The 24,738-nt window shown below is 37.2% G+C and overlaps 6 protein-coding genes across 6 annotated transcripts in view; 1 reads left to right on the forward strand and 5 right to left on the reverse strand.

The window, feature by feature from the left end:
• The window catches only part of LOC129792167 (alkaline phosphatase-like), a 531,254-nt gene extending 510,320 nt beyond the window's left edge, over positions 1-20,934 (forward strand). Inside the window, exon 5 of the transcript XR_008750787.1 lies at positions 20,238-20,934. The gene's annotated coding sequence lies outside the window, so the exon portion shown is untranslated. The remainder of the gene's footprint in view (positions 1-20,237) is intronic.
• Positions 671-4,330, reverse strand: LOC129786951 (uncharacterized protein K02A2.6-like). Its single transcript, XM_055822217.1, has one exon. The coding sequence runs from the start codon at positions 4,328-4,330 to the stop codon at positions 671-673; it is 3,660 nt and encodes a 1,219-aa protein (XP_055678192.1).
• Positions 7,433-9,102, reverse strand: LOC129792447 (uncharacterized). Its single transcript, XM_055831515.1, has 2 exons — positions 7,689-9,102; positions 7,433-7,619 (listed from the first exon to the last, which is right to left on the reverse strand). The coding sequence occupies exons 1-2, from the start codon at positions 8,740-8,742 to the stop codon at positions 7,441-7,443; spliced, it is 1,233 nt and encodes a 410-aa protein (XP_055687490.1). The 5' UTR covers positions 8,743-9,102; the 3' UTR covers positions 7,433-7,440.
• On the reverse strand, positions 10,061-11,509 carry LOC129792412 (uncharacterized). The gene is made up of 2 exons (XM_055831466.1): positions 10,364-11,509; positions 10,061-10,293 (listed from the first exon to the last, which is right to left on the reverse strand). Exons 1-2 carry the CDS (start codon positions 11,418-11,420, stop codon positions 10,103-10,105), a joined length of 1,248 nt encoding a protein of 415 aa, XP_055687441.1. The 5' UTR covers positions 11,421-11,509; the 3' UTR covers positions 10,061-10,102.
• On the reverse strand, positions 13,015-15,422 carry LOC129792418 (uncharacterized). Its single transcript, XM_055831479.1, has 4 exons — positions 14,920-15,422; positions 14,541-14,852; positions 13,945-14,461; positions 13,015-13,877 (listed from the first exon to the last, which is right to left on the reverse strand). The coding sequence occupies exons 1-4, from the start codon at positions 15,139-15,141 to the stop codon at positions 13,687-13,689; spliced, it is 1,242 nt and encodes a 413-aa protein (XP_055687454.1). The 5' UTR covers positions 15,142-15,422; the 3' UTR covers positions 13,015-13,686.
• LOC129786954 (uncharacterized) lies at positions 16,338-24,251 on the reverse strand. Its single transcript, XM_055822220.1, has 7 exons — positions 24,003-24,251; positions 23,228-23,613; positions 23,010-23,156; positions 22,368-22,925; positions 17,737-18,012; positions 16,848-17,661; positions 16,338-16,781 (listed from the first exon to the last, which is right to left on the reverse strand). Exons 1-7 carry the CDS (start codon positions 24,169-24,171, stop codon positions 16,594-16,596), a joined length of 2,538 nt encoding a protein of 845 aa, XP_055678195.1. The 5' UTR covers positions 24,172-24,251; the 3' UTR covers positions 16,338-16,593.
• Between the last annotated feature and the right edge of the window lie 487 nt (positions 24,252-24,738).

The raw sequence follows: 24,738 nt of genomic DNA on the forward strand, positions 1-24,738 counted from the left end.
TTTTTTTCTTCAAATTACAACTAAAAGAAGCAATCTCATCGTAAAAATTAAGATAACTACTGTTGAATAGAAAACTTCCGTATTATCTTCATAGGTATGCAACAGGGCCCCCAGCCGACGACGGCTCAAGCCGCTTGAGCCGGCAGCCGATGCGATTTTTCAAGCCGTCGCCGCCGAGTCTTAGAAAAAAAAAATTTTTTCAAGCCGTCGCCGCCGGTGGTTCCAGATAATCAAGCCGCCGCCGCCGACTATTGGGAAAACAAAATTTTTTTCAAGCCGCCGCCGCCGGAGCCTTTCGCAATATTAATACTAAAAAAATTAATCAAATTCGAACTAAATTATTTCTTAACCAAGGAGGTACAAAGGAAAGTTTCTTATCTTTCATGGACATTTTCCGCTTTCACCATTTTCTTACCTAAAATATTGAGGAATTTTCCCACTTGAAGACTTTTGTTCTCTTCGATGTCATGAATTTTCACTTTCCATGAAAATCTCACTTAAATATATTCGCAAAAAACACTTTTCATGTATAAAGTATGTATAATGTTGCATCTGGACGTACCTGCGAGATGAGATTTAATTAGTTAATATCCCTCAACGTCGCCGATGGTACGGGTGGCCGAAAGATGTCCAGATCAACAAGATGTTAGAATAGAATTGTTTTACACACTCAATACTTTATTTCACTGATTAATTTAATACAAGAATTCATGAGATATTGAGCTGTATCCTGGTGAACCAACCACAATGGCAAATCGTCATCACTCTCAGAATTTTCTGGGTCAGCAGTCTGAGATGTTTGATTTGAAGGAGACTGTGCATCAGAAGAGTTGTGCGAATCCTCGTAGCGTGGTCTCATTTGATTGACGTGAGCGCGAATAATGCTACCATTGGGCAAGCGTACGGTGTAGATAACATTACCCTTTCGCTCAATGATCTCTCCTTCAACCCATTTGAATCTTCCTCCGGGAAAATACTTCTTCACATACACTCCCTCCTTCCTTTCGAAAGTACGTCGCTTTGCACCATGTTTGGCATTGTACTGTTCCTCCATCTTCTGATTGCGCACAGGGTCAGTCGGTTCAGTAGGTGGTGCGAGGAGATCAAAGATTGTCCTCGGTCGACGTCCAAACATGATCTCAGCCGGAGATTTTCCATGAGGAACGTTCTCGTTAGGAGTAATGCGATAGGTTGAGAGAAACTTTTGTAGAGCCACTTCAGCAGAGTGGTCGTTGTCCATTTTCTTCAAAGCGCGCTTGAGAGTGTCCACGAATCTCTCTGCCTGTCCGTTGCTGCTTGGAGAATACACGCATGTACGAATATGGTTGATGCCATTGGACTTGCAAAATTCACTGAATTGAGCGCTAGTGAATTGCGTTCCATTGTCTGTGACGATGACTTCAGGCAAACCAAAGCGTGCGAAGGTTTCCGTGAGCATGGAGATCGTGTAGCTTGATGTAGTGGTTGTCGTGCGAAAAATTTCTGGCCACTTGGTCAGTGCGTCGATGACCAAGAGGTAGTAACTTCCATTGACAGGTCCAGCGTAATCAATATGAACACGTTGCCATGGACGTGTAGCAAGCGGCCATGAATACAACTCGGATTTGATTGGTGATTTCGCTGCTATCGCACAATCCTGACAAGTTTTCACGACATGTTGCACATCTGCATCCAATCCAGGCCAATAGACGTAGCTCCTTGCAAGCGATTTCATTTTGGTGATTCCCGGGTGTGATGAATGCAACTGCTTAAGGATTTTTGCGCGGTATTGCTGTGGAATCACAATCCTTTCATGATAAAGCACACAGTTGTTGTTCAAAGACAAGGAGTCTCTGATCTGGTAGTAGCGCTTGAGTTCATCATTGGTGATGGATTTCGGTGTACTAGGCCATCCTCCAACAATGTATTTTGAGACCTGCTGAAGTGTTGGACAATTCTCCGTTGCAGAACGAATCATCTTGTAGCTCACTGGCAAATGAGATACGACGTCATCGATGATCGTTGAGTCAAGGTGCTCTTCGAGTTTAAGTTGGGCAATGATGTACTCGTCTTCAGACCTCGGATGATTTGCAATCAATCTGGACAGGATGTCAGCGTGTCCAAAGTTCTCCGTTGAGATATATTTGATGTCGAAATGATATCCCAAAAGAACCAATGCCCAGCGTTGCAATCGATTGGCTGTATGAACGGGTATGCCTTTCTTTGATCCGAAAATTGTGAGCAATGGCTTGTGGTCGGTGTACAGTGTAAACTGTCTGCCATAAATGTATTTATGAAATTTCTTCACAGCATGGACCAGAGCCAAACCTTCCTTCTCGCTCTGAGAGTACGTTTTCTCAGCATCCGTAAGTTTCCTCGCAACGTGATAAAAAGCCTTCATTGATCCGTCAGGGAACTGATGATAAGCCACGCCACCAATTGCGTGAGACGATGCGTCGGCAGCGATGAGGATTGGCAACTTCGGATTGTAGTGAGTGAGAAGCATTGGAGATGTGAGGATTTCTTTAAATTTCTGAAAAGCGCTCTCACATTCCGCAGTCCAACGGAAAGGTGTGTTTTTCTTCAGCAGAGCATCCAGAGGGGCGCGAAGATCACCCATCGATTTGATGAATTTTCCCCAAAACTGTATGGCACCCAAAAAACTCTTGACTTCGGACGCGTTTTTTGGTGCTGGCATGTCGCGAATTGCAGCGACTTTCTCTGGGTCTGGATGCAGTCCGGATTCATCTACGACGATGCCCAAGAACTTGATTTCAGAGGAAAAAAATTTGCATTTCTCCATCCTGACGTGAAATCCAAAGTTTTCGAGTCGTTGGAGAACCTTCTTGACAACGACAAGATTCTCTTGCTCAGTTTGGGTCGCTACGCAAATATCATCGAAGTAAACGATCACGTTATTTATTCCCGCCAGCATGGTCTCAACAAGTTCCTGAAAAATACCTGGGGCGCATCGAATACCAGGTGGGAGTCTGTTGAATCTAAACAAGCCACGTGTGGTGTGAATTGTCAGAATTTTGCTTGACTCTTCGTCAACAGGTACTTGCAAATAAGCGTCTGAGAGATCGATGTGGGAGAAAACGCGAGTATCAGAGAATTTTGCGAAAAGTTCATCTGGGCCGGGAATGGGGTAATTGTGCGTTTCGATTGACTCATTCACACCTGTAGAGTAGTCTCCACAGATACGAATGCGACCATTTGGCTTGCGAGTCGCGAGAACTGGAGTAGCCCAAGGTGAATACTCAACTGGGGAGATGACACCAGTCGCTTGAAGTCTTTGGAGTTCTTCATCCACAAGCTCGCGTGCGTGAAAAGCAACTTCTCGTTTCGGACGAAAAATTGGAGTGGCACCCTCCTTGAGATGAATAGAAGCCGTGAACTTTGTACACATCCCAAGTTCCTCATTGAAGACAGCGGGAAAAGAGTTTTGCAACTCTTTCACAGCAGCATCCTTGTCGAAATTCGCGTTGACAGCGTTGCAGAATGCCGTTGGTGCAACATCCCACAAATTGAATGCGCTGATCCACTCAATGCCAAATAGGTTTGCATTTGCGGCTTCCGATACAAATGCGCGAATACGCTTTTCCTGACCACGGAAAGAAACATTGCAAAATAACTCACCGGAAATGTTCATCGGGTTGGTCTGTGCGTCCTTGAGACCAATGTGAGTATTCTTCAAAGAAGGCGAGCCAATCTGTTTCCATGTATCGCGTGTGATGATCGTCACATCCGCAGCGGTATCAAATTGGAATTGGATTGCGTTGTTGTTGACACGCACTGTAAGAAATTTCCTGTCCACGAGGGAAGCAGCATTGATAGAGTAAACTGCGTTTGCGTTGCCAGTCTTCTTCTTTTGCTGAAATTTCTTGGGTTTCTTTGATGAATCGTCTCGCGTAGGTGGACAATAAGACGTTTTATGGCCCACTTGATTGCATTCGTCGCAGCGAGAGTTTTTGTGGGGACAGTCAGCTACGAAGTGCATGTCACCGCACTTGAAACATGGGCGAGGCGGCTTCCCTTGTTGGCCAGAAGCTTTGCTTTTGGGTTTGGACGCATTCCCTTTTGCTGCAGGAGGATCCTTTTTGATGGCTTTTATCTCTTTGGCGCCAGAGACACCCTGTCGAGAATCCTGTTTTGCATTGGCCAGGCGTCGCGCCTCATCAGTGAGAAATTCGAGATTGATTTGTTCCGCGGGGAGCGTTTCGAGTTTTGTCAGAAGTTGTTCGCGAATGTACACATCCTTCTCACTCTGTAGACTCAGCACAAAGATGAGTGCCTTGAAGTGATCTGACGGGCAAGATCTGACTTGAAATTCTTCACAGTGCTTGGACATTGTTAGCGTATCTGTCATAAGCTGAAGCATCAAGGCGTCGCATGAGCAATCGTACACGGGCAGCGTCTGTCAGTGCTTTTCCGTCTTCAAGAAATGTGTCGCGATATCTGTTGTACCAAGATTCGAACGTCGAGCCACTTTCCGGATTGAATGTGAATGGCGTGATAGAACGCGCAAGGCTGTCCACCAAGGCTTCAGGTGTGGCTGTGTGTGATTGCCCAGCCTTGAGATTTTTCACATCCTCCGTGAGAACACAGAGAGTTTGCAGCATTTGTGCCTGCACTTGAGTTGGGTCGCCCAACATTTTTGCAAAGTGAGGTTATGTGCGTCCGGGAAAGCGACACGTGGCAAAAATTTTCTCGAAAAAAGTATCCGGGCGAGTGTGAGGGATCAGTCCAGGTCCTCGTTCGCCAGATGTTGCATCTGGACGTACCTGCGAGATGAGATTTAATTAGTTAATATCCCTCAACGTCGCCAGATGTTGCATCTGGACGTACCTGCGAGATGAGATTTAATTAGTTAATATCCCTCAACGTCGCCGATGGTACGGGTGGCCGAAAGATGTCCAGATCAACAAGATGTTAGAATAGAATTGTTTTACACACTCAATACTTTATTTCACTGATTAATTTAATACAAGAATTCATGAGATATTTCGATGCTGTCGCGTGAACGTCTAACAGTAGAATGACAATGGCGGGTAGAAAATATTAGGATGTCCCATAAGGTTACCATCCAACATATAATATCCTCTTTTTGGAAATTTCATGGCAACTGTATCATTTTCCTGGCCCAGAAAAATCGTTTTTCCTCTTCTTTCTTTCTGCGAAGGTAATTTTCCAATTTTCACACAATTTTCATACATAAAAAAAACTTTATCATAAATCTCTAGAAAAATCGCCTTATTGCTGCGTGCGTTGGTGAGTACTCACACATGCGCGCATGCTATGTGTGTATTTGCTCCTTCCTCCTGCAAGCGTGGTGTGTAAAACTTCATATGGGACTTTTGCTCATACGCCGGTATCGGTCGCCTAGATGACGTATAGCGTAGTGGTTTTATAGCTTTTAGTCTCAGGATCAAATCTCGCAAAATAATTTTTTTTTTCACATTATGTTTTTTTTCTTTTACACATTTATGTCATGTTTAATGAGATAATTAATTACGTTTATTTAATTCGCTCTAATAAATAAAAGAATTTTCGGAATAAAAAGAATTTAATCTTACCCTTGGCGCACTAAGCATTAGAAAATCTTTTATATTAACATAAATTAATTTCTGAGCGATAAAATCCCATCTCAAGTTCCAGAATATCCATTTTTATTTTAAACAACGCGAGACAATTTGGGGAAAATTCAAGAACTTTTAGTAAGTTTTTTGGTCACTTCTGTTTCGTAAAAAAGAAGTGATTCTTATATATCTTGGCGGTCCTGCTGAGTACAAGAATTTTTTTTCTTGATTTCATCCCAAAGAGTCAGAACTTACATGTTTTGGACAAGTTCTTAATGAAAAAAAAAATGTTTTTTTTTAAAGTTAGATTTGTGGTTATTTCACCGTGTTATTTTCTTTTTCTATTCATCCAATAATTCTTTAGGAGAGTAAAAATCATTTTTTAAACAAAAACTAATAAAAGAAAAAGATCCTCCTTTCTTTCTTTCTTTCACAACGAAAATTAATTAATTAATTAATTAATCTACTTGAATTCGTTTCTTTCTTCTTCAAAATATTTAAATGATTTAAATATTTCTTTATAAGAATAAAAATCATTCCTAATTCAAGAAGTCAAGGAACAGAAGTGACCAAAAAACTTACTAAAAGTTCTTGAATTTTCCCCAAATTGTCTCGCATTGTTTAAAATAAAAATGGATATTCTGGAACTTGAGATGGGATTTTATCGCTCAGAAATTAATTTATGTTAATATAAAAGATTTTCTAATGCTTAGTGCGCCAAGGGTAAGATTAAATTCTTTTTATTCCGAAAATTCTTTTATTTATTAGAGCGAATTAAATAAACGTAATTAATTATCTCATTAAACATGACATAAATGTGTAAAAGAAAAAAAACATAATGTGAAAAAAAAAATTATTTTGCGAGATTTGATCCTGAGACTAAAAGCTATAAAACCACTACGCTATACGTCATCTAGGCGACCGATACCGGCGTATGAGCAAAAGTCCCATATGAAGTTTTACACACCACGCTTGCAGGAGGAAGGAGCAAATACACACATAGCATGCGCGCATGTGTGAGTACTCACCAACGCACGCAGCAATAAGGCGATTTTTCTAGAGATTTATGATAAAGTTTTTTTTTATGTATGAAAATTGTGTGAAAATTGGAAAATTACCTTCGCAGAAAGAAAGAAGAGGAAAAACGATTTTTCTGGGCCAGGAAAATGATACAGTTGCCATGAAATTTCCAAAAAGAGGATATTATACATACTTTATACATGAAAAGTGTTTTTTGCGAATATATTTAAGTGAGATTTTCATGGAAAGTGAAAATTCATGACATCGAAGAGAACAAAAGTCTTCAAGTTGGAAAATTCCTCAATATTTTAGGTAAGAAAATGGTGAAAGCGGAAAATGTTTGTAAAAGAAAACAAAATTCGGGAATTTTCCACTTTTTCAACTCAATTTTGTTTTTCACCACAAAATCTTATGTGGCGGGCATAAATGCATTTTACTTGGACGCTTTTCTTTAAAACAATCCCAAGGGAATTTTTTTTAATGGGCTTTTTTAAATTTATTACGCGCCAAAATTCAAACCGCTTGAGCCAGCCGCCGATGCGATTTTTCAAGCCGCAGCCGCCGCGTTTCGCCAAAAAAAATTTTTTTCAAGCCGCAACCGCCGGTGGTTACAGAAAATCAAGCCGCCGCCGCCGAGTCTTGGAAAAAAAAATTTTTTTTCAAGCCACCGCCGCCGGAGCTCATACAAAATCAAGCCGCCGCCGCCGTTACAGTGTGCGGCTGGGGGCCCTGGTATGCAATACATATGTACATACATATATAGTAGAGCTTCATACAAAAATTCTTGTCATTCTGAAGCTCTAATAATGCTGAAAGCACCCTTATCTCTTGCATTTCTTACATAACATGCGTTAACTATAAATTAATCAAAAACTCCCTGTTTCTCCAGTAATGGTAGCAAATATTTAATTGCTTGCTGAACTTTTGGATTTCGGTAGAGGGCACAAATTTTTCCTTTGTCATTGCCAATGTCACGTGAAAGCTTCGTGGTCTCATCATCCACTATCATAGCTGGTTGAATGAGGAGTCCACTAAAGAGAGCTGCAAAATAAATCATTCACATTCATTTGGGATTTATATTAATAGAAACTCACGTGTCTCGACATTTACTTATAAATCGTCTCTCATGGAGCATTCTTTGTAGTTCTGCCAGGGAGGGAATTGTCTGAATTGTTGGGAATTTACTGAGAATTTGAAAGAGTTCTGTATGATAGAAGTAGACCAAGTGTTCGATTTTTCCTTGACGAATATTCTCCTGGAGGGATGTGTGGAAGAAGTAGAGTAAATCCACAGCTGGGGATGTCCAGCTGGTGAGCTGAAGATCCACGAAGAGTACGTCAATTGGTTCATTCTTTGAATTGTACTTGAAAAGGACATTCTTTGTACACAAATCCCCATGAATAAGGACATTCATAAAACAATCTGATGCTCTGTAGGCATTGCTAGCTCTCTGGCAGAAATCTTTTCGAACTTTCTTCAACTTAGCTGGATAATTCTTAAACTTATCCCATTTGCCAACTTCCTCAATCAACACATCCAAGGTGGATGCAAATATTTTATTGAGCTCCGTATTCTCCTGACTGAGGAGTCCAACTGAAAATTTATCCGCAATCTCAGGTTCTGACTGATACAGCACAACTGAAGCCGCATGCATCCTTGCTAATTTACTCAAAACCATTTCAGCATGCACCAAATCCAATCCCGTCTTCTTATCGACATTTTTATATCCCCGTGGAACTAGGTCCTGAAAAACAATCGCTTCCCTATCCGGGTCAAAAGCAATCGCAACGGGAAAAATTTGTGAATTATCGCCAATATTTGAAAGGATTTTCGCCATTTCCTTCTGAATTTTCTCATTAAACTCCATTTCACGCTGAAAAAGTCCCAAATGAGAGAAAATTTTCCATTCAGCGGATTTCTTGTCCAAGGATCCCTTAACTATGTACGTTCCCTTTGTCACAGTATGCGAAGCCTTCGTCTCGTAATTCACATTAAATCTCCACATTAAACCAGGGAATTGTTCCCCTCTATTCCCACCAACTTGGACACATTCTGAGGATTTAACAATCAACGAATTGTCATTTTTGTATTCTCGCAAAACTTTCTGAATGTATTCCTTTGAGAGCCACTGAGGGACAGAATTCACTGAAGATTTCACGTCCATCCTTCCGGTTGAAAAATCACAAGGAAACTCACTAAAGCCCCATCAACCTCGAGTCCTTTTATAGTCCATCAACAAACTATTATAGGGAAGACTCTTGAACAATTTACAAATCAATATTTGAAAATTATCTTCATATTTTATTCAAGCAAAGAAAATCCCGTGTTCTCATATTAAAATGAAAAGCATGGCAGTATTTAGTTATTAATTTGAATAGTAAAATTGTAAGACAAGCCTAATTGCAATGCATGGAACATCGTAGCTTTTGTGTTGTTTCATTTAATTGTTGGGGTGATGTTATTTCAATTGTCTGAACGTGGAAAGTATTTTCAAAAGAGTTTGTTTTAAATTATTTATCATACACAACATATGGTTTTGTTGACATTAACGATTCATTTGAAAATAAAAGAAAAATGTTTTGAATATTATAAAATCAATCGGAAAAACAATATTGATAGCATTTATCGATATGTTGGAGTATACTTGAAATAAACTCATAAACCTCATAAATCAAATAGTGATAAAAATCATCTCAGAGATTATTATTTTCTGAAATATTTTTTTTAATTAAAAAATGCAAACTTTAGAAACAGGGGCCTAACCAGTAACCAGAGGGTGTTTAGGTGTCTTAACACTCTAAAAGTTTAAAGTTTAATTAAGAAAATAAAAAAAGAAATACTTCCAACCTAAAATACATTAAAACTCATTAAAAGAAAGAATATCAAATAATTAAAAAATAAGTCAAATGAAATAAAAAATATATCAAGCTTAAGAAGTAAATTACAAATGTTTAAAAAGATCCTTAAACGTTAGAAGAGAAACGTTAAATGTCTGAAATGTAGTGCCCGACACACTATCCAGCGAATATTAACCTGCTCATAGAGTGAGTACCCTTAGATTGGCGGTAACTGTAACGGCTGCCCACCCCTTGGCAATGGCTTCTCCTACCAGGTTACAAACCCTCAAATAGGCGAGAAAATACTTATAAGAATCCACAAGAGAATGTAGGAGAGCACTGAGAGAGTAATTAAATGAGAGAATAGTAAAAAGTGCTGATGGGTGCAGAGAGAGAGTTAGTGGGATCTTAGCCTTGGTCGCGGGTGGCTACAAGCTCAAAGTTCTCTGTTAGATTAACGTGAGGCGAGGGTAGAGGTTACTGGGGGAGTTGACCAGAGCCCCCTTGTGGCGCCCCCTATTCAGGGCGCCACAGAAAAGAAGAAAACTTAAGAAACACCCAAAAAAATTCAAACAATGACGTCACTATTACAATTTTTCTCCCTTTCAATAAGTCTTGATTTTTTTTGCATATAAAATAAAACAATTTCTTCTTCAATTGTATTGCACATTATTGTATTTTATTTGATCAATCTAAAATTCCTATAGCATCAATATAAGGAAGAACATTCTTCACTATTTCCACTGTATTAGGATGATGGAACATATCGTGGGTGAACTTCATGCCAGCCTCATCACGGTTCATAAGGAGAAACATATCCGATTCAATTTTCTCATCCAAAATGATGATTGGTTGAACGAGGAATGCAGAAATAAAAACTGAAATTAACATAAAAACAATTTTCATTAAAATTAATAAGCAAATGTCATCATTTGAGCAATAATTTACTTTGTAAACTACTCTGTAGAATGATGACTTGAAATTCATGAAGTGTTGGGAATTTTCCAGTGTATTTAAAGCCATCAATCAATATCTCTTTTAGGGCGTAATAGTAGAATTGCACCAACTCATTCTGTTTGGTGAGACGCAAATTCTCCTTCAGTGAGGTGTGAATGAAGTAAAGAATATCAATTGCGGGGGTGGCCCAGAATGGTAATTGGAAGTCCACAAAAATAACGTCAACTGGATTATTTGCACTATCGTATCGGAACATCATGTTGTTAGACCAGAAGTCACCGTGGAGGAGGACATTGAAGTTGGATTCTTGCGTGTCATACAACTCAATGCCCTTCTCGACAAAAATATCCCTGAACTTGATCAATTTATTTGCATAGTATTCGTATCCATCCAGGTCGGAGAGAAGTTCAACGAGCCCATCGTATTGCTTCAAGCAGAAATCTCGAGCATCTGGATGATCACGCGAGAAGAAGGCCTTACCGAAGGCAGCATAAGCTGTGGGTTCCTTCTGCTTGTACATAATGGAGGTTGCGTGGAATTTTGCTAACTTCTTCAAAGCTAATTTAGCGTGTGCCATGTCCAATCGTTCAATTCGATTAGCGCACTTGTAGTGTCTGACCATGAGATCTTCAAAAACCATCGTATTGGTTGCTTTATCTTCACAATACCTTCGAGCTGAAAACTGTGTGTCGTCGTTGATTGATCTCAAGAGTTTGTGGAAGTTATCTAATACTTTTGCGTACATCACCATTTCCCGGCTATGAATGTCGAATTCCTTAAGGAGTTTTATGCTCTCAGTTTCATCGTGCTTCTCATCGTACGTTGTCTTCAGGATGAGTGGCAAATGTTTGTGATTTTTTGACTCAACAACATAATCCACAAGTATTCGTATCATAACACTAGCATAGTGATTACCCTTTTTCGTCACTGGCCTCAACTCAAACTTTTCCAACTTCACATTATCCGTATTTTCAATTTTCCTCACAAGACCCTCAATGTAGTCCTTATTCAAAAATCTCGGAACTTCCTCCACTAATTCATTCTCCATTTTTTCTCAATGAATTTTCGCGTATCGTTGCCTTTTTTGTGAGAGATTAAATTTTATAATATACTAGCCCGAGTGCTAAAACTCATATGGAGGGAAGCTCTCCTATATGGCCGTTTATATACGACAAATTGTGTTTCGTATTCCACCTCCAATGTGCTTTGTCATTCTATCAGTGTGTGGCAAAAAAATCACAATAATTCATAACTCACATTTTCATAGATTCGCAGAAAAAAATCACTCTGGGAGGTTCTTATCAGGGCATGACGTAACGTACACATAGTCTAATCTACTCAAGTAGAACTTTTCAGCTGTGTTTCTTTCAGACACAGCTTTTGTGTACCGAGCAAAATCGAAAGTCGTCAGATCGGGCTCAAACTTGGGATGAGCACGAATTAGGGTCCCCACATTCCAAAAAACGTATGCGCCAAAAAAAAAATTTTTCCGGCCGGCCGTCCGTCCGGCCGTCCGTAGTACAACGTTAAATTGCAAGAGAATGGTAATAGATAGAGACTTGCGGTAAACGGCAAAGTTTAAATATCGACTGGAAGACGTCCGATTATGACGTCAAATTTTACCCCCCACTCCCCCGTCCGCCATTTTGAATAACCTCAAAATTTTGTTTTCGCTATATCTCAGCCCCTGTAATAGCTAAACATCTGAAATTTTGATATGTTGTAGGGGCCGTCAATACCTTTCCAACGATATCTCATTTTCGAAAATCGGTCAAGCCGTTTAGTCAATATGGCCGTCACAATTTTTCATCGAAAATCGACCATAACTCGAAAACGGCTTGACCGATTTTGATCAACCCGGGCTCAAATGAAAGCTCTCAACAAACCCTACAACTCTCTAGAACATCAGAAGTTTCAAAAGTGGCCGCTAGGGGGCCAAAAATCAAAAACAAAATTTTCGATGAGTTTTCGATGAATATCTCGAAAACGGCGACATAAATTTTTTTCATTTTTTGATATGTTGTAGCTGACCATATTATCTAGCTCCATGCCAAAAATAAAGAAAATCTATGGATCCGTTGTCGAGATATAGCCTTCCAAAGTTGGCATGTCATATCTCGGGTTCTACAAGTCCGATCTTGATCAACTCAAGCGCAAATGAAAGGTTTCGAGAAACCCTACAAATGTCTAGAACATTGCAACTTCGAGAAATGACCGCCAGAGGCGCTAAAGTCAAAAACAAAGTTTTCGAAAATTTCGAACTCGAATTTTTCGAAAATGGCGACATAAATTTTTTTCATTTTTCGATATGTTATAGCTGACTTCAAGACCTTTCAAACAAAAAAAAATTTATGAAAATCTATGGATCCGTTCTCGAGATATGGCCTTCCAAACATTTCTTAGGGTATGACTATTCAACTTTTCCCGACTTTGCGCGTATTTAAACTAATGCGCGTTCTAGTTTGCTCTCACATTATTGGTACACTGAAAGAAACACAGCTCTCGTAAGCTTGGTCAGCTTACCAGTACATTTTCTTTAATTATATACATGGCAGGCGTACATATAGCAAAATATGTAGTAGCTTTGATGTGATTAATTTTCCCTTAAGGAAAAGCTATGATAAGATATTAAATTTTTCTAGTTTTTGTTGGTCATTTATTTTAAAAATATTTTCGAGAAATATTTTGTTTTTTTTTTTTTAATTCTCTCCTTACATTTATAAAATTTTCTGGGATATCTTAACTTGAACACCTTAAACAAGCATTTTACACAGACTTTTTGTAAATAAATAAAATTGTAAAATTTACATCTGAGAAGATTGATAAGGGAAAGAAGTAATTGAGCTCAAGTTCATATAAAATAAAGAAATAAAATTCTGCAAGAAAAAATATTAAAAGAATTTACATTTCTGTGTCGCAAAAGAATTATTAAGACGCTGCAAACAGCTGTAAATTTTAAACATAGATAAGTACCTAGCTAGACACATATAAAATTTATGTTTCATTAAATTTTGCCTTTAACCCTTTCGCGTTTTTCGGGGCATACTCTGTCCCAAACGTGAAACATTATATTTTTCCAATTATTTATGAATTTAATTGTTTTTTCAATATACAAATGCATAAAATTCATGAAAAAGAGGCCAAAGAAGACGTTCTGACTGAGAAAAGTCCTCTGAAAATATTTAGACCAATATTTGGTGGGGTAAACCAAACATTTTTGGTTAAACTAAAGAACTATAATAATTGTATGTAAAAATATATCTATGAGAATTTTCCGAATTTCCTTTTTTTTTACCTACATCGATACAAAAGATTTAGTCAAAGTACCCCAATTCATCAAATTCCTGTAGAAGAGGTTCGATAAATTCCCTGTAGTCTGGATTCCCATACACGTGCTTCCTAAAGGCTACACCTTCAGCATCATCCCCCAGAAAAGACTCCATTTTCATGTTATCTCGTGGCGGCATCATTGCCATTGGTCTGAGACAAAGTGCTGCGTTAACACCTATAAATTTAACGTGGAATTAAGTTATTTACCTAAATATATATTTTTGGCATGAAAAGCTTCATACCATGAAAGCCCGTTTTTGTCATTTCATTCACAATATCATCATGAGAAGGAATTTTTCCGGAATATTTTAATTTAGTCAGAATTTCAGCCATAACTGAGTGATAAAACTGCAGCAATTGAGGCAACATGCGTCGTCGTACGTGATCTTGGACAGAGCCGTAGAAGAGAAAATTCAAATCAATCCCCGGTGAACCCCAATTGCAGAGTTGGTAGTCAAGTAGGAGGGTGTCCTCGGGGGTGCCATCCTTGTTATTCTTGAATATCACATTACTCGTCCATACATCATTATGATTGAGCACATTGAGGGTATTTTTGTGCCATTTGTACACATCGACGCCTTTGTCCACAATTGTTGCTTCCAATTTGGTTAATTTTCTCGTCATCTCCTCGTGACCTTCCCATGTTGATACTTCCGCCAGCAAACCTCGTACGCCGACTTGGAAAAAAATCACAAAATTCTCTTGGTCTGGATGGTGTGAGATGGTTGGATTGTGGAAGGGTACAAACAAGTGTGGATACTGCGTAGAATAAGCAGGACATATTGTGCGTATTAATTAAATATTAATTCACAATTCAATCTAATGGCCCTTTTATTACCCGCTCATTTATGATGATGGAGCATGCGTGGAATGTAGCCAATTTGCCCAAAATACCCTTTGTTTGATTAAAATCCAAACCTTTGCGTCTATCGGCAAAACTATATCCCATTTGTGGGGCTGATAAGTTCTCAAGGGCCAACAATGTAGTGGGAGAATTTTTCGTTATAAAGCAACGTGGTGCAATTTCAGTGGGAAGAGCAATTTCATTTAAGAGTCGCCTTATCTGCGGCAGTATGTCCCGATAAATGATTATTTCTCGGCTGTACATTGTGTTGAGCACAGTTCGTCTCATTTCACTCACCGGCTTCACCTGTTGATTGACCATCGTATTACATAACAAACACACCTTTGCAGAACATTGCGAAATTCGCCCAAACCTTAATGATGATGGAAAGAGGTTGACCTTCGGCGTCAGACTCTTTTGTTGTGTATTTGATTTCACCAAAAAACATATCGCTAGCATAGCCGGCGCTTTGGGAGCTTTTTACACTGTACGACAGCATTTTGTGATTTTGGCTGCCGGAAAGATAATTCTGAAGAATTTCCTCAAAAAAATCTCTCGTTGCCCATGCTGGGAAACACTCAGACTCGTTGTTCATGTTGTGAAATTAAATTTGGCTTTTTTATGTCGAATTATCTTTGATTTCTACCCGGCTATCGGCAAATTGAGAAGCGTAAATATAAATAACGCGAAGTCCACGAGCACACTGCCAGACACTCACATGGTGAAGCTTAGTGAATGGAACGATATACAAGCAATACAGAAATCTTCTTTTTTGTTGGGGTAATGCGCAGACGTACATACATTGCTCGCTATTCAAACAATGTACTAGTTATATAAGAACTGTGATGGTCCTGTAGGTGATTTTTATTTGTTCTTGGAAATTGGGTTGTTTTAATATTTGTCTGGAATTTAGCTTGACGAATTTTTATTAAACAAGACTTGAAAAGAGGGTATATACTACACACATTATTTAAATAAATTTCAGGAATTTTTTATTTTAAATGGAATAAGATTTATTTTTATTAAAACTTACAGACATGTTAAGAAATTTGGGCTTGATTAAGATAAATCTAATATTTTAAAAAAATATTTAAATGGGTATAACACCCCTAAAAAGAAATTTAACTATTGATTAATATTTTTTTCAATTATTTAATTAAAATAATAAAATTCAGTTAAATTAAATCAAATTATTAAAGATAAATTTTAGAGAAAATATTAAAAAAATCGATGCTTTTGTATAAATTGATTAAAAAAAAGTTTCCTTTTAATCTTTTATATATTCGTTTGTAGTGGTCTGATTATAGCTAATCTGCTAAATTGATCAAAATCGGACAAACGGTTGAACTGTGATGGTCTTTAACCAATATGCTTAATCTGTTTGACACTTCATTTGGGGTGCAAGTCTATATTTTTCAAATCAGTTAGTCAGACTGTGGTTAACCGATTTTAAAGATGTGACCAGATATAGAAACGTACTTTCCTCGTCTTTCTGTACGTGGAAGAATTTTCGGAATCGAAGCATTACTCAAAGTAAAACTCAAGGAAAAATCACAGATGCATTGAATTCATATCGTTCGAGCATATTGCAAAAGCTGTTAATCTGAAACCGATGATATAGAGCTCGAATTCTTATTCTTATCAGCCATATAGTTCAATGAAACCCAAAAGTTTGTTAACTTTTGAGTTTTATTGAACCTACAATGGCCTAAATGAAACGTTTTCATTTGAGAAAAATTCATTTTAAACATCTTTTTGATTGATTAATTTTCTTTTAACTAAAAAAAAACATTTTCTCTACTTATGCGCTTTATTCAAATATTTCACATACATGTAATAAGCATTTTTTTTAAATTTTTAATAATAGAGAAATTAAAAAATTATCGCATTCGAAATAAGGAATAATATTTTATTCTAGAAATTATTTTATATTAAAGCACTTCTAATCAGAAAAATTCAAGAATTTTTTTTTTATTTGCCTCTAGCATAATTTGAAATTTAAAAATTATTAAAGATTCACCTGATTTAGGGGTCCTAATGCTATGTTTTAGTCTAAATATCCAAGCCAGTTAAATTCACAAATTAGTGGCTTAATAAATTCAACGTATTTAGGATTAGAGAAAAGTTGACGTCTGTAGGACGCTCCTTCTTCTCTTTCCGACAAGATGAGCCCAAAATCAACACTCTCAACTGGCGCAATAATTACAGCGGCTTTCAAAAGACATGCCAAAATGCCTAGAAATGAAGGAATATTTTGGAATATTCAACAAACTTTAAGCTTTTATTTGCAAATTAACTTACCTTGAACACCTCTTTGGATGACTTCTGCATGGATTTCTGTTACTTTAGGAACTATTGTTGTAGCCTTCAGATCTTTGAGGGTTTTACTTAAAATCTTATGATAGTGATGAATTAAATGGTTCCAATGTGCTTTCCTTACACCCTCCTCAATTGAAGTGTAGAGGAAAAAATTCAGATCAATGGCAGGTGAGCCCCAATAGACGAATTGATAATCAATTATTGCCGAATTGATTAATTTTCCTGAAGAATCATACTTGAACATAACATTATTAGTCCACAAATCGTTGTGATTGAGAACGCAAAATGTTGATTTTATCATGTAGTTCTCAAAGATTTTCTCAATAATTCTCTCTTGGAGATTTTCCAATTTTTCCGCAATCTCCTCAAATCCTTCCCATTGCTCAATGAGCTCCTTCAGCGATGCTAATCCGGTTTTGTAGAAGATGCAAAAGGAGTTTATGCACTCTGAAATGGAATTCTCAAATAATATTTCCATCGATTTGGGATTTATTTCGGAAATTTTCACAGAAGCAGCATGGAATTTTGCAATATTTTCCAGGACATCCATTGATTGCTCCAAATTTAATCCTTCCCTGCGATTTAGCATTTTGTAGTTAGAATTGCAAAGATCTTCCAGCACAAGAGTACATGGATTTGAGAGCACTGTAATGCATTCTGGGGCCAATTTTGTGGTGCACCCTATTTGTGATAGCAGTGTTGATACTTGAGGTAGAATTGAATCATAAACGTGAATCTCACGATAGAAGATATTGTGCTTTTCCATGAATTTTCCACGATCACCACTTGGGAGGATCTTTAAGATCATTTATCACTTTTTTTTTAGCATATAAAAATCATTAAATTGGAGTGAGAAAAAAATCTATTTTACCTTTATAATAAACTTTTCAGTTACAATTCCTGAATCCTTGTCCAGGAACTTAATTTCAATTCGATGAATAACACTTGAAAAATTATTTCCTTTTCCCGCAGCTGGATACACATCATAGGATAATAAATTTTGAGATTTTTTCTTTAATAATTCCTCAGCAATGTTCTTGAGGTCGAATTCTAAATTCTTCAATGAAAAGATCTCGTCTAATTCCATTGCGCAACAAAACTCAAATAATACTTCCTTGAACTTGCCCCAAAGAAGACTTGTATGAGACTGATAAACACTTCAGAATAGAATAGAAAAATGTTTTATTTTCTTTGTATACTGGTGCTTGGGTTGATAAACATTTCATAATGTCTGTTAAAATTATTATTCGGGATTAAATGAAATGTACCAAAAAATCGCATCGTCACTTGTGGTAGTATTAATGCTATAAAACTTTTTATTTGTGAAACTTTGTCGTAAATAAAACAAATTGCAGTGAAAACTAACAAAGTGCAAGCGCGGAAGAAAAATTGGGCTGTTGTTAAACATAGTAATGAAACTCCATACTCTACGTAGTCAGTTAATTGCATTAGGGGAACGTGGCCCAATTGCGACCCCCTAAATTCTGTTTCAGAAGGATTGAAAAAAGTCATATTAAAATGAATTAAATCTTTCCAAGTTTGGTACCATTGGAAAGGTCATTTAATAGGCTAACTTTGTTCTATAGACGCAAACCTTCTAACTCTTACCTGTTCTGAGTAATAGTCGAATTAAAAAAAGTTGCTAAAATTGCACTTTTTCACCATGGTGTTCTAATTGCGACCCCCCGAGTGTTCTAATTGCGACCCCCTTTTTTGCCGTAATTTGTGGGTTTTTCACTAGTACATCACTTTTATCACTACTATAAATAGGAAAAACGCCATGAATTACACGGAAAAGCCGGAAAATCAAGAATTTATTTTCAATTTTCCCCACATTTGTTTTGACATTTCGCCCTTGAGGTGACTACACGAAATTTCACACACACACCGACAATTGCGCACTCACTGACGTAATTCGCAGAAAATCCACGAAAATTCTTCTGAGGAATGCGTAAATTACACTAACTGCATTCCCCTTTGGCTTTAAGAACATTTTCACTGCGAAAAAACTTACAAGAAACGTAAAAAAATATTGATTTTCCTGAAATCAAAACACAGCGCGGTCTGTGTGAGAAAGACACTTCTACACTACTACACGCACGCGCGACAGCTTTACCGTGGTGAGTGGTGGAAATAGACGGTCCGAATTGAAACATTTTGGGGGTCGCAATTAGAACATTTTGCATGTATTACATTTTCACTTAATTACTTAAAATACCTAAAATCTTTCAAAAAATTGTAAATCAAGTAATAATCTAGACCCTCTAAGCTACAGAAACGCGGTATAATATGAGACATAATAGTGGGAAAAAAACTCATATCAACTTAGTTTCTAAAATCAGAAAATGTCGGCCAAGTGCTGAAAATGAATTTTGATTTTTAATTCGCCCTGTTGTGTACCAAATTAATTTATTTTAGGCGCTAACATTACCTTACTATAATATCTTCATAATGTAGTGAAACTAATTTTATAATATTTTGTCATTTACGAGAAAAAGGGGAGGTCGCAATTGGGCGGCGGTCCGAATTGGGCCACGTTCCCCTAACCCTCCGTACGTCAAGGTGGATCAATGCAGTCTCACCTGCCGATAAACTTATGTGTTGAATCGAAAAAAAAATCTATGAAAATTATAACTAAAGAAACGAATAATGTTTTACATTTTTTTGTAATTATTTTGCGAAAAGAAGAACAAGTATTATCCAATAATGCAAAATATACCTATACCTCTGGATTCAGTTGTCTATTCCTTATGGCTAACGGGGGGTTAAATAATTAGTTTAAAAAAATATATTACAATTTTTTTTTCTTCGTAGGAATAACGTCGAGAACAAATCAGATTTAGACCAGTCTTCCCTACAAAATTCCTTTCGTCATTTTTCTTTTAGTATTTAACTTCATCTCAATCAGAGAATTAATAAAAGAATTCGGGTGATAATTTCGTCTAGGTTTAATCCGTGAAGCATAATTTGAAATGATTAAAAATTGGTTTCAGCCAGAAATTAGACATTTCAAGACGATGAGACTGTTATAAATTTTCTTATCAATTGAGACGTTCTCTGCTGCTTCACTTAGCGATTGATAATTCCCCATTAACCTTTGGAATGCGGAGGCCTTGGTAGTCACGTAGAATGCGAAGGTGGGGTCGTTGAACGACCCCAAAAAGAAGGCCAATTTTCTCCCAAACTATACAACCTGGAGTTGCCGGGTTAATGCCTATAGATTCATTATATAGTCCTCTTGCCCCTTGCATCAGAAATTTCCACCACAAAACACGTAGAAGAAGATATTAGGGAAAAACATTTTTCACTCATTTTTCACAATTTCTTCTTGAGGAATTTGCCAAGAAAGTTAACCCCAACTGCTATTTTTAGCTGTGATTCTTTCGAAGAAAAGAATAGCACAGCTTCTGTGTACCACCTAAAATGCAATGTTGTCCGATCGGGCTCAAACTTGGTATGAGCACGAATTAGGGTCCCCACATTCCAAAAAACGTATGCTCCAAAAAACTTTTCCGGCCGTCCGTCCGTCCGGCCGGCCGGCCGTCCGTCCGTCCGGATTACAACGCTAAATTGCAAGAGAACGGTAATAGATAGAGACTTGCGGTAAAAGGCAAAGTATAAATATCGACTGGAAGAAATCAGATTATGAGGTCAAATCCATCCCCCCACCCTTCCGTCCGCCATTTTGGAACACCCCCAATATTTGTTTTCGCTATATCTCTGCCCCTGTAATAGATAAAAATCTGAAATTTTGATATGTTGTAGGGGCCATCAAGACCTTTCCAACGATACCTTATTTTCGAAAATCGGTCAAGCAGTTTAGTCAGTATGGCCGCCACAATTTTTCATTGAAAATCAGCTATAACTCGAGAACGGCTTGACCGATTTTGATCAACTCAAGCTCAAATGAAAGCTCTCAGCAAGCCCTACAACTTTCTAGAACATCCGAAGTTTCAAAAGTGACCGCTAGAGGGCCAAAAATCAAAAACAAAATTTTCAATTAGTTTTCGATGAATATCTCGAAAACTGTACGATAGATTTGGATGAAATTTCAGTATGTTATAGTTGACTACATTATCTAGCTTCATGCCAAAAATCAAGAAAATCTATGTCGCCGTTCTCGAGATATAGCCTTCCAAAGTTAGCATTAAATATCTCGGGTTCTGCTGGTCCGATTTTGATCAACTCAAGTGCAAATGAAAGGTTTCGTAAAACCTTACAAATGTCTAGAACATTGAAATTTCGAGAAATGACCGCAAGAGGCGCTAAAGTCAATATTTTGCATATCCAAAATTTTTAAGTCTAAATATCTCAAAAACTGTACTATGCATATCGTTAAAATTTCAGTATGTTATAGCTGAAGTCAAGACCTTTCCAACAACAGGTTATTTAAGAAAATCTATGCAGCCGTTCAAAAGATATAAGGGTTTTAATTTTTTATTTAATTAATACGCAAATTCTTAGGCGCCCCGCGAAGCGGGGCGCCTTATATATAAGGTATATGAATATAAATGCAAAGTAAAATATAGCGGTAAAATATAAATATATATAGTTGCATGTTTAATTAGTACGCTAACTATTTGGCGCCCCGCGAAGCGGGGCGCCTTATATATAAGGTATATAAATATATATGTAAATGCAAAGTAAAATATAACGGTAAAATATAAATATATATATAGCTACATGGTACAGATTAAGGAGAAAAGGGAATGTACATGGTAAGTTTCACTTACGGGCTGTGATTCTTCCTTCAGAGGTCAAGTAAAATATATGTAAATGCAAAGTTTAATAGATAGCTGCAGAGTATGGATTAATCAGAAAAAGGAATGTACTGGTAAGTTTCACTTACGGGCTGTGATTCTTCCTTCAGAGGTCAGTCTAAGTGTGATATTTGATATAAGTTTGGTGGTGCAAACTCTGGGGAAGGATGACTCGCGCCACGAATCACAGCCAATGCGCGAGTTAGCCTTCCCCCAGAGTTTGCACCACCAAACTTATATCAAATATCACACTTAGACTGACCTCTGAAGGAAGAATCACAGCCCGTAAGTGAAACTTACCAGTACATTCCTTTTTTCACTCTTCCCCACATTCCCCTCACTTCCTGCAACGTGTTCCAAACAATATTCTTTATTGTTTTGCACATTTACATGCTTCTAATTATGTTTTATGTTGTTTATGCTCTAAGAAATTTTTCGCAGCATGGCCGTTACACCAATTTTTGAATTCCCTTCTTCTACATTTTTCTTAATAACTTTTCTTGTGGAGGTCGGATTGCGCTGAAATTTTTACACAACCTCCTCAGATAACCAAGGAACTTATTTCCAAAAGATGGGAATGGTATCTTTTATATTTATGGAGATATAACACGAAATATAGCGCTGGGGTCGTTCAACGACCCCGCTCCGCATTCCAAAGGTTAAACCGAAGGTTTTATACGGACTCTCAAATTTTCTATTAAATTTTTATATATTTATTTTTAAAGACACCCAACAGATTTTACAGAGCAATATCTAAAAATCCTTTCTTATCCAAGAAAGGTAACAATTTTTCGTAAACTTTCGTTGATGTTTCTGAAAAATAGAGCTTCCTCTTCATCTCTATTGCTTTTTCATCGCCCGCTAGTACTGCTTCTATATCCATCTCCAAGTCTGGATTGGACTTAATGACTGGAACTGTTTCAATTAGCATCATTGCCCCGAAGAAACCTTTGCGATAAATAACTTTCTCAATGTCCTCTAACGGAGGAATCTTTTCGGGCTTTTTAAGCTTCTCAAAGTTGCTCGAAAGCTCTGCGTGGTAGAATTTGATCATATCATCGAAATGCTCAATTAAAACATCCGTGTTCATGGCATTAACCATGAAATAAAGGAAATCAACAGCTGGTGATGTCCAAGAACAAAGCTGATAGTCCACAAAGAGGACTTCAGGACGATCGTTGGTGAATTTGAACATTAAATTGTTGTTCCAGACATCTCCATGATTCAAGACGTTGAATGTATCGCTTTCAGCTTGAATTATTTTGTAGCCTGAGTCAAATACTCTATCTTTCCACAATCTCTGTGAAATGAAAGGTTTTTTTTTAGCTTTAAAAGCTTATTTTTCATCTCTGTCTCGTGAACTTTTCTAGATGCGAAAACTTACTAATTTTGGTCGATAAGGTTCAGCAAAATCCCAACTTTCCATCCTTTCCATCATACCATCGTACATTGAGTTGTAATATATCTCCAAATCATCTTTCAGCTCCATTCGAATAAGTCCCTCATTCAGTAAATCAGAATACGGTCCATTCTACAACAAAAAAACGGGCAAAAGTTTCGTTTCATTCATAAATAAAAATTATTCAATTTAGCAGTACTCGCCTCGTCGTAGTAAATTACAGAAGCTGAATGAAATTTGGCCAATTTGGTCAATAAAACCTTTCCTTGTTCCAAACTCAATCCCTCCTGTCGCGGAATCATTCGGTACCCCTTTGCCTTGAGGTCATCCATAACAATTAGAACTTTTGGACTTTCTGAGCTGAAATAGAGCTTTGGGCCGAATTCAACGGGATGCCCTGCTTTCTGCCAAATCTCCTCCAAACCCGGAATTATTTTTGCATAAAGAAGAATTTCTTTGGGGAATGCATTGTATTTATCTGTAAAATCTCCCATTAACTCAGAATCCGGCAGCATTTTCACAATAAGTGCCAATTTTTCACGATCGCCATGTTTTGCGAGAGAATATTCAATAAGAACTCTGTAAATACCTAAATGAAACAATTAAAATAATTAAGTAGACATTAAACGTTTTTAGAAAAAAAGATAACTGCTGTGGAACAAGGGGCAAATAGGGTTAGTAGTTCCAATATTTTGAAAATTAAACTTTTTATTTGATTTTCTTGTTGTTTTTTTAACGGAGTTCTTTTTTCGGAGATCTTTGATCCCTTCTTCAGGTCTTCAAAATGATTTTTTTTATTTTAGCTACAAAAACGATTTAAATAAATTGAAATTCAAAGTGTAGAAATTTTAATTAAGAAGGAAAAATAGCAATCAAACTATTCTATTAAATAAACTTTCACTGGAGCTACTATGTAGGTAAGTACATACTCATCAGTTTATTGCCCCTTGTTGTGTAATATAACTTTTCAAAACTCACTGGACATGTAATTGTCTCCCACATTTGTGGCTGGTTCTATGTGAATGGATTGAATGGAGAGTGAATCTGTTGCTCCCGGAAGGTGCTTATTATTTCGCAAAATCGAATAAAAGAAATCAGAATTCAGCCACGATGGATGAGAGGATTTTTCAGTAGTTTCACTCGACATGATTTCAGCTCTTTTTTTATGCTTTTTATCAAGAACAGAAAAATGTTCACACCGATGCTAACGTTTTCACGGTTTATAATCAACTGGATGTTGGTGGCTAATGAGGAATTCACCAGCTCATGTTATGTGCGATGGAGTATATAGAACACAAATACAAAAGAATAAAAAGCAGACGAATTGTAAAGTCAATCATAACGCGTCCAGTTAATATAGTTGGTATACCACAACGCGGATGGGTCAGTCTATGCGTTGTAATTTAATTTGTGAGTAGTATTAGTAGGCAAAGTCGATTTTTTTGTAAAATTCAGCAATTTGACAGATTAAAATGCTTATATCTTAAGTTCTATTAGACCTACAGAAATTTCTTGAGTAGTTATGGAAAGGTATTGAAATAAGATATAATCTGACATATATTTTGATACATTTCAAGGTCACCTCCAAAACACAAAATGTGGGATTTTTGTTCTACCAAAACAGTTTTTTGCACTTTTTGTCCTCAAGGATTGCTTCTAGAGGTTTCTGTTGTTCTAGAAAGTTGTAGAGTTTTGCAAAACCTTTAATTTGATA

Source organism: Lutzomyia longipalpis, chromosome 1 (assembly GCF_024334085.1).
Source record: "Lutzomyia longipalpis isolate SR_M1_2022 chromosome 1, ASM2433408v1".
In the NCBI taxonomy this organism is placed as follows: Eukaryota; Metazoa; Arthropoda; class Insecta; order Diptera; family Psychodidae; genus Lutzomyia; species Lutzomyia longipalpis.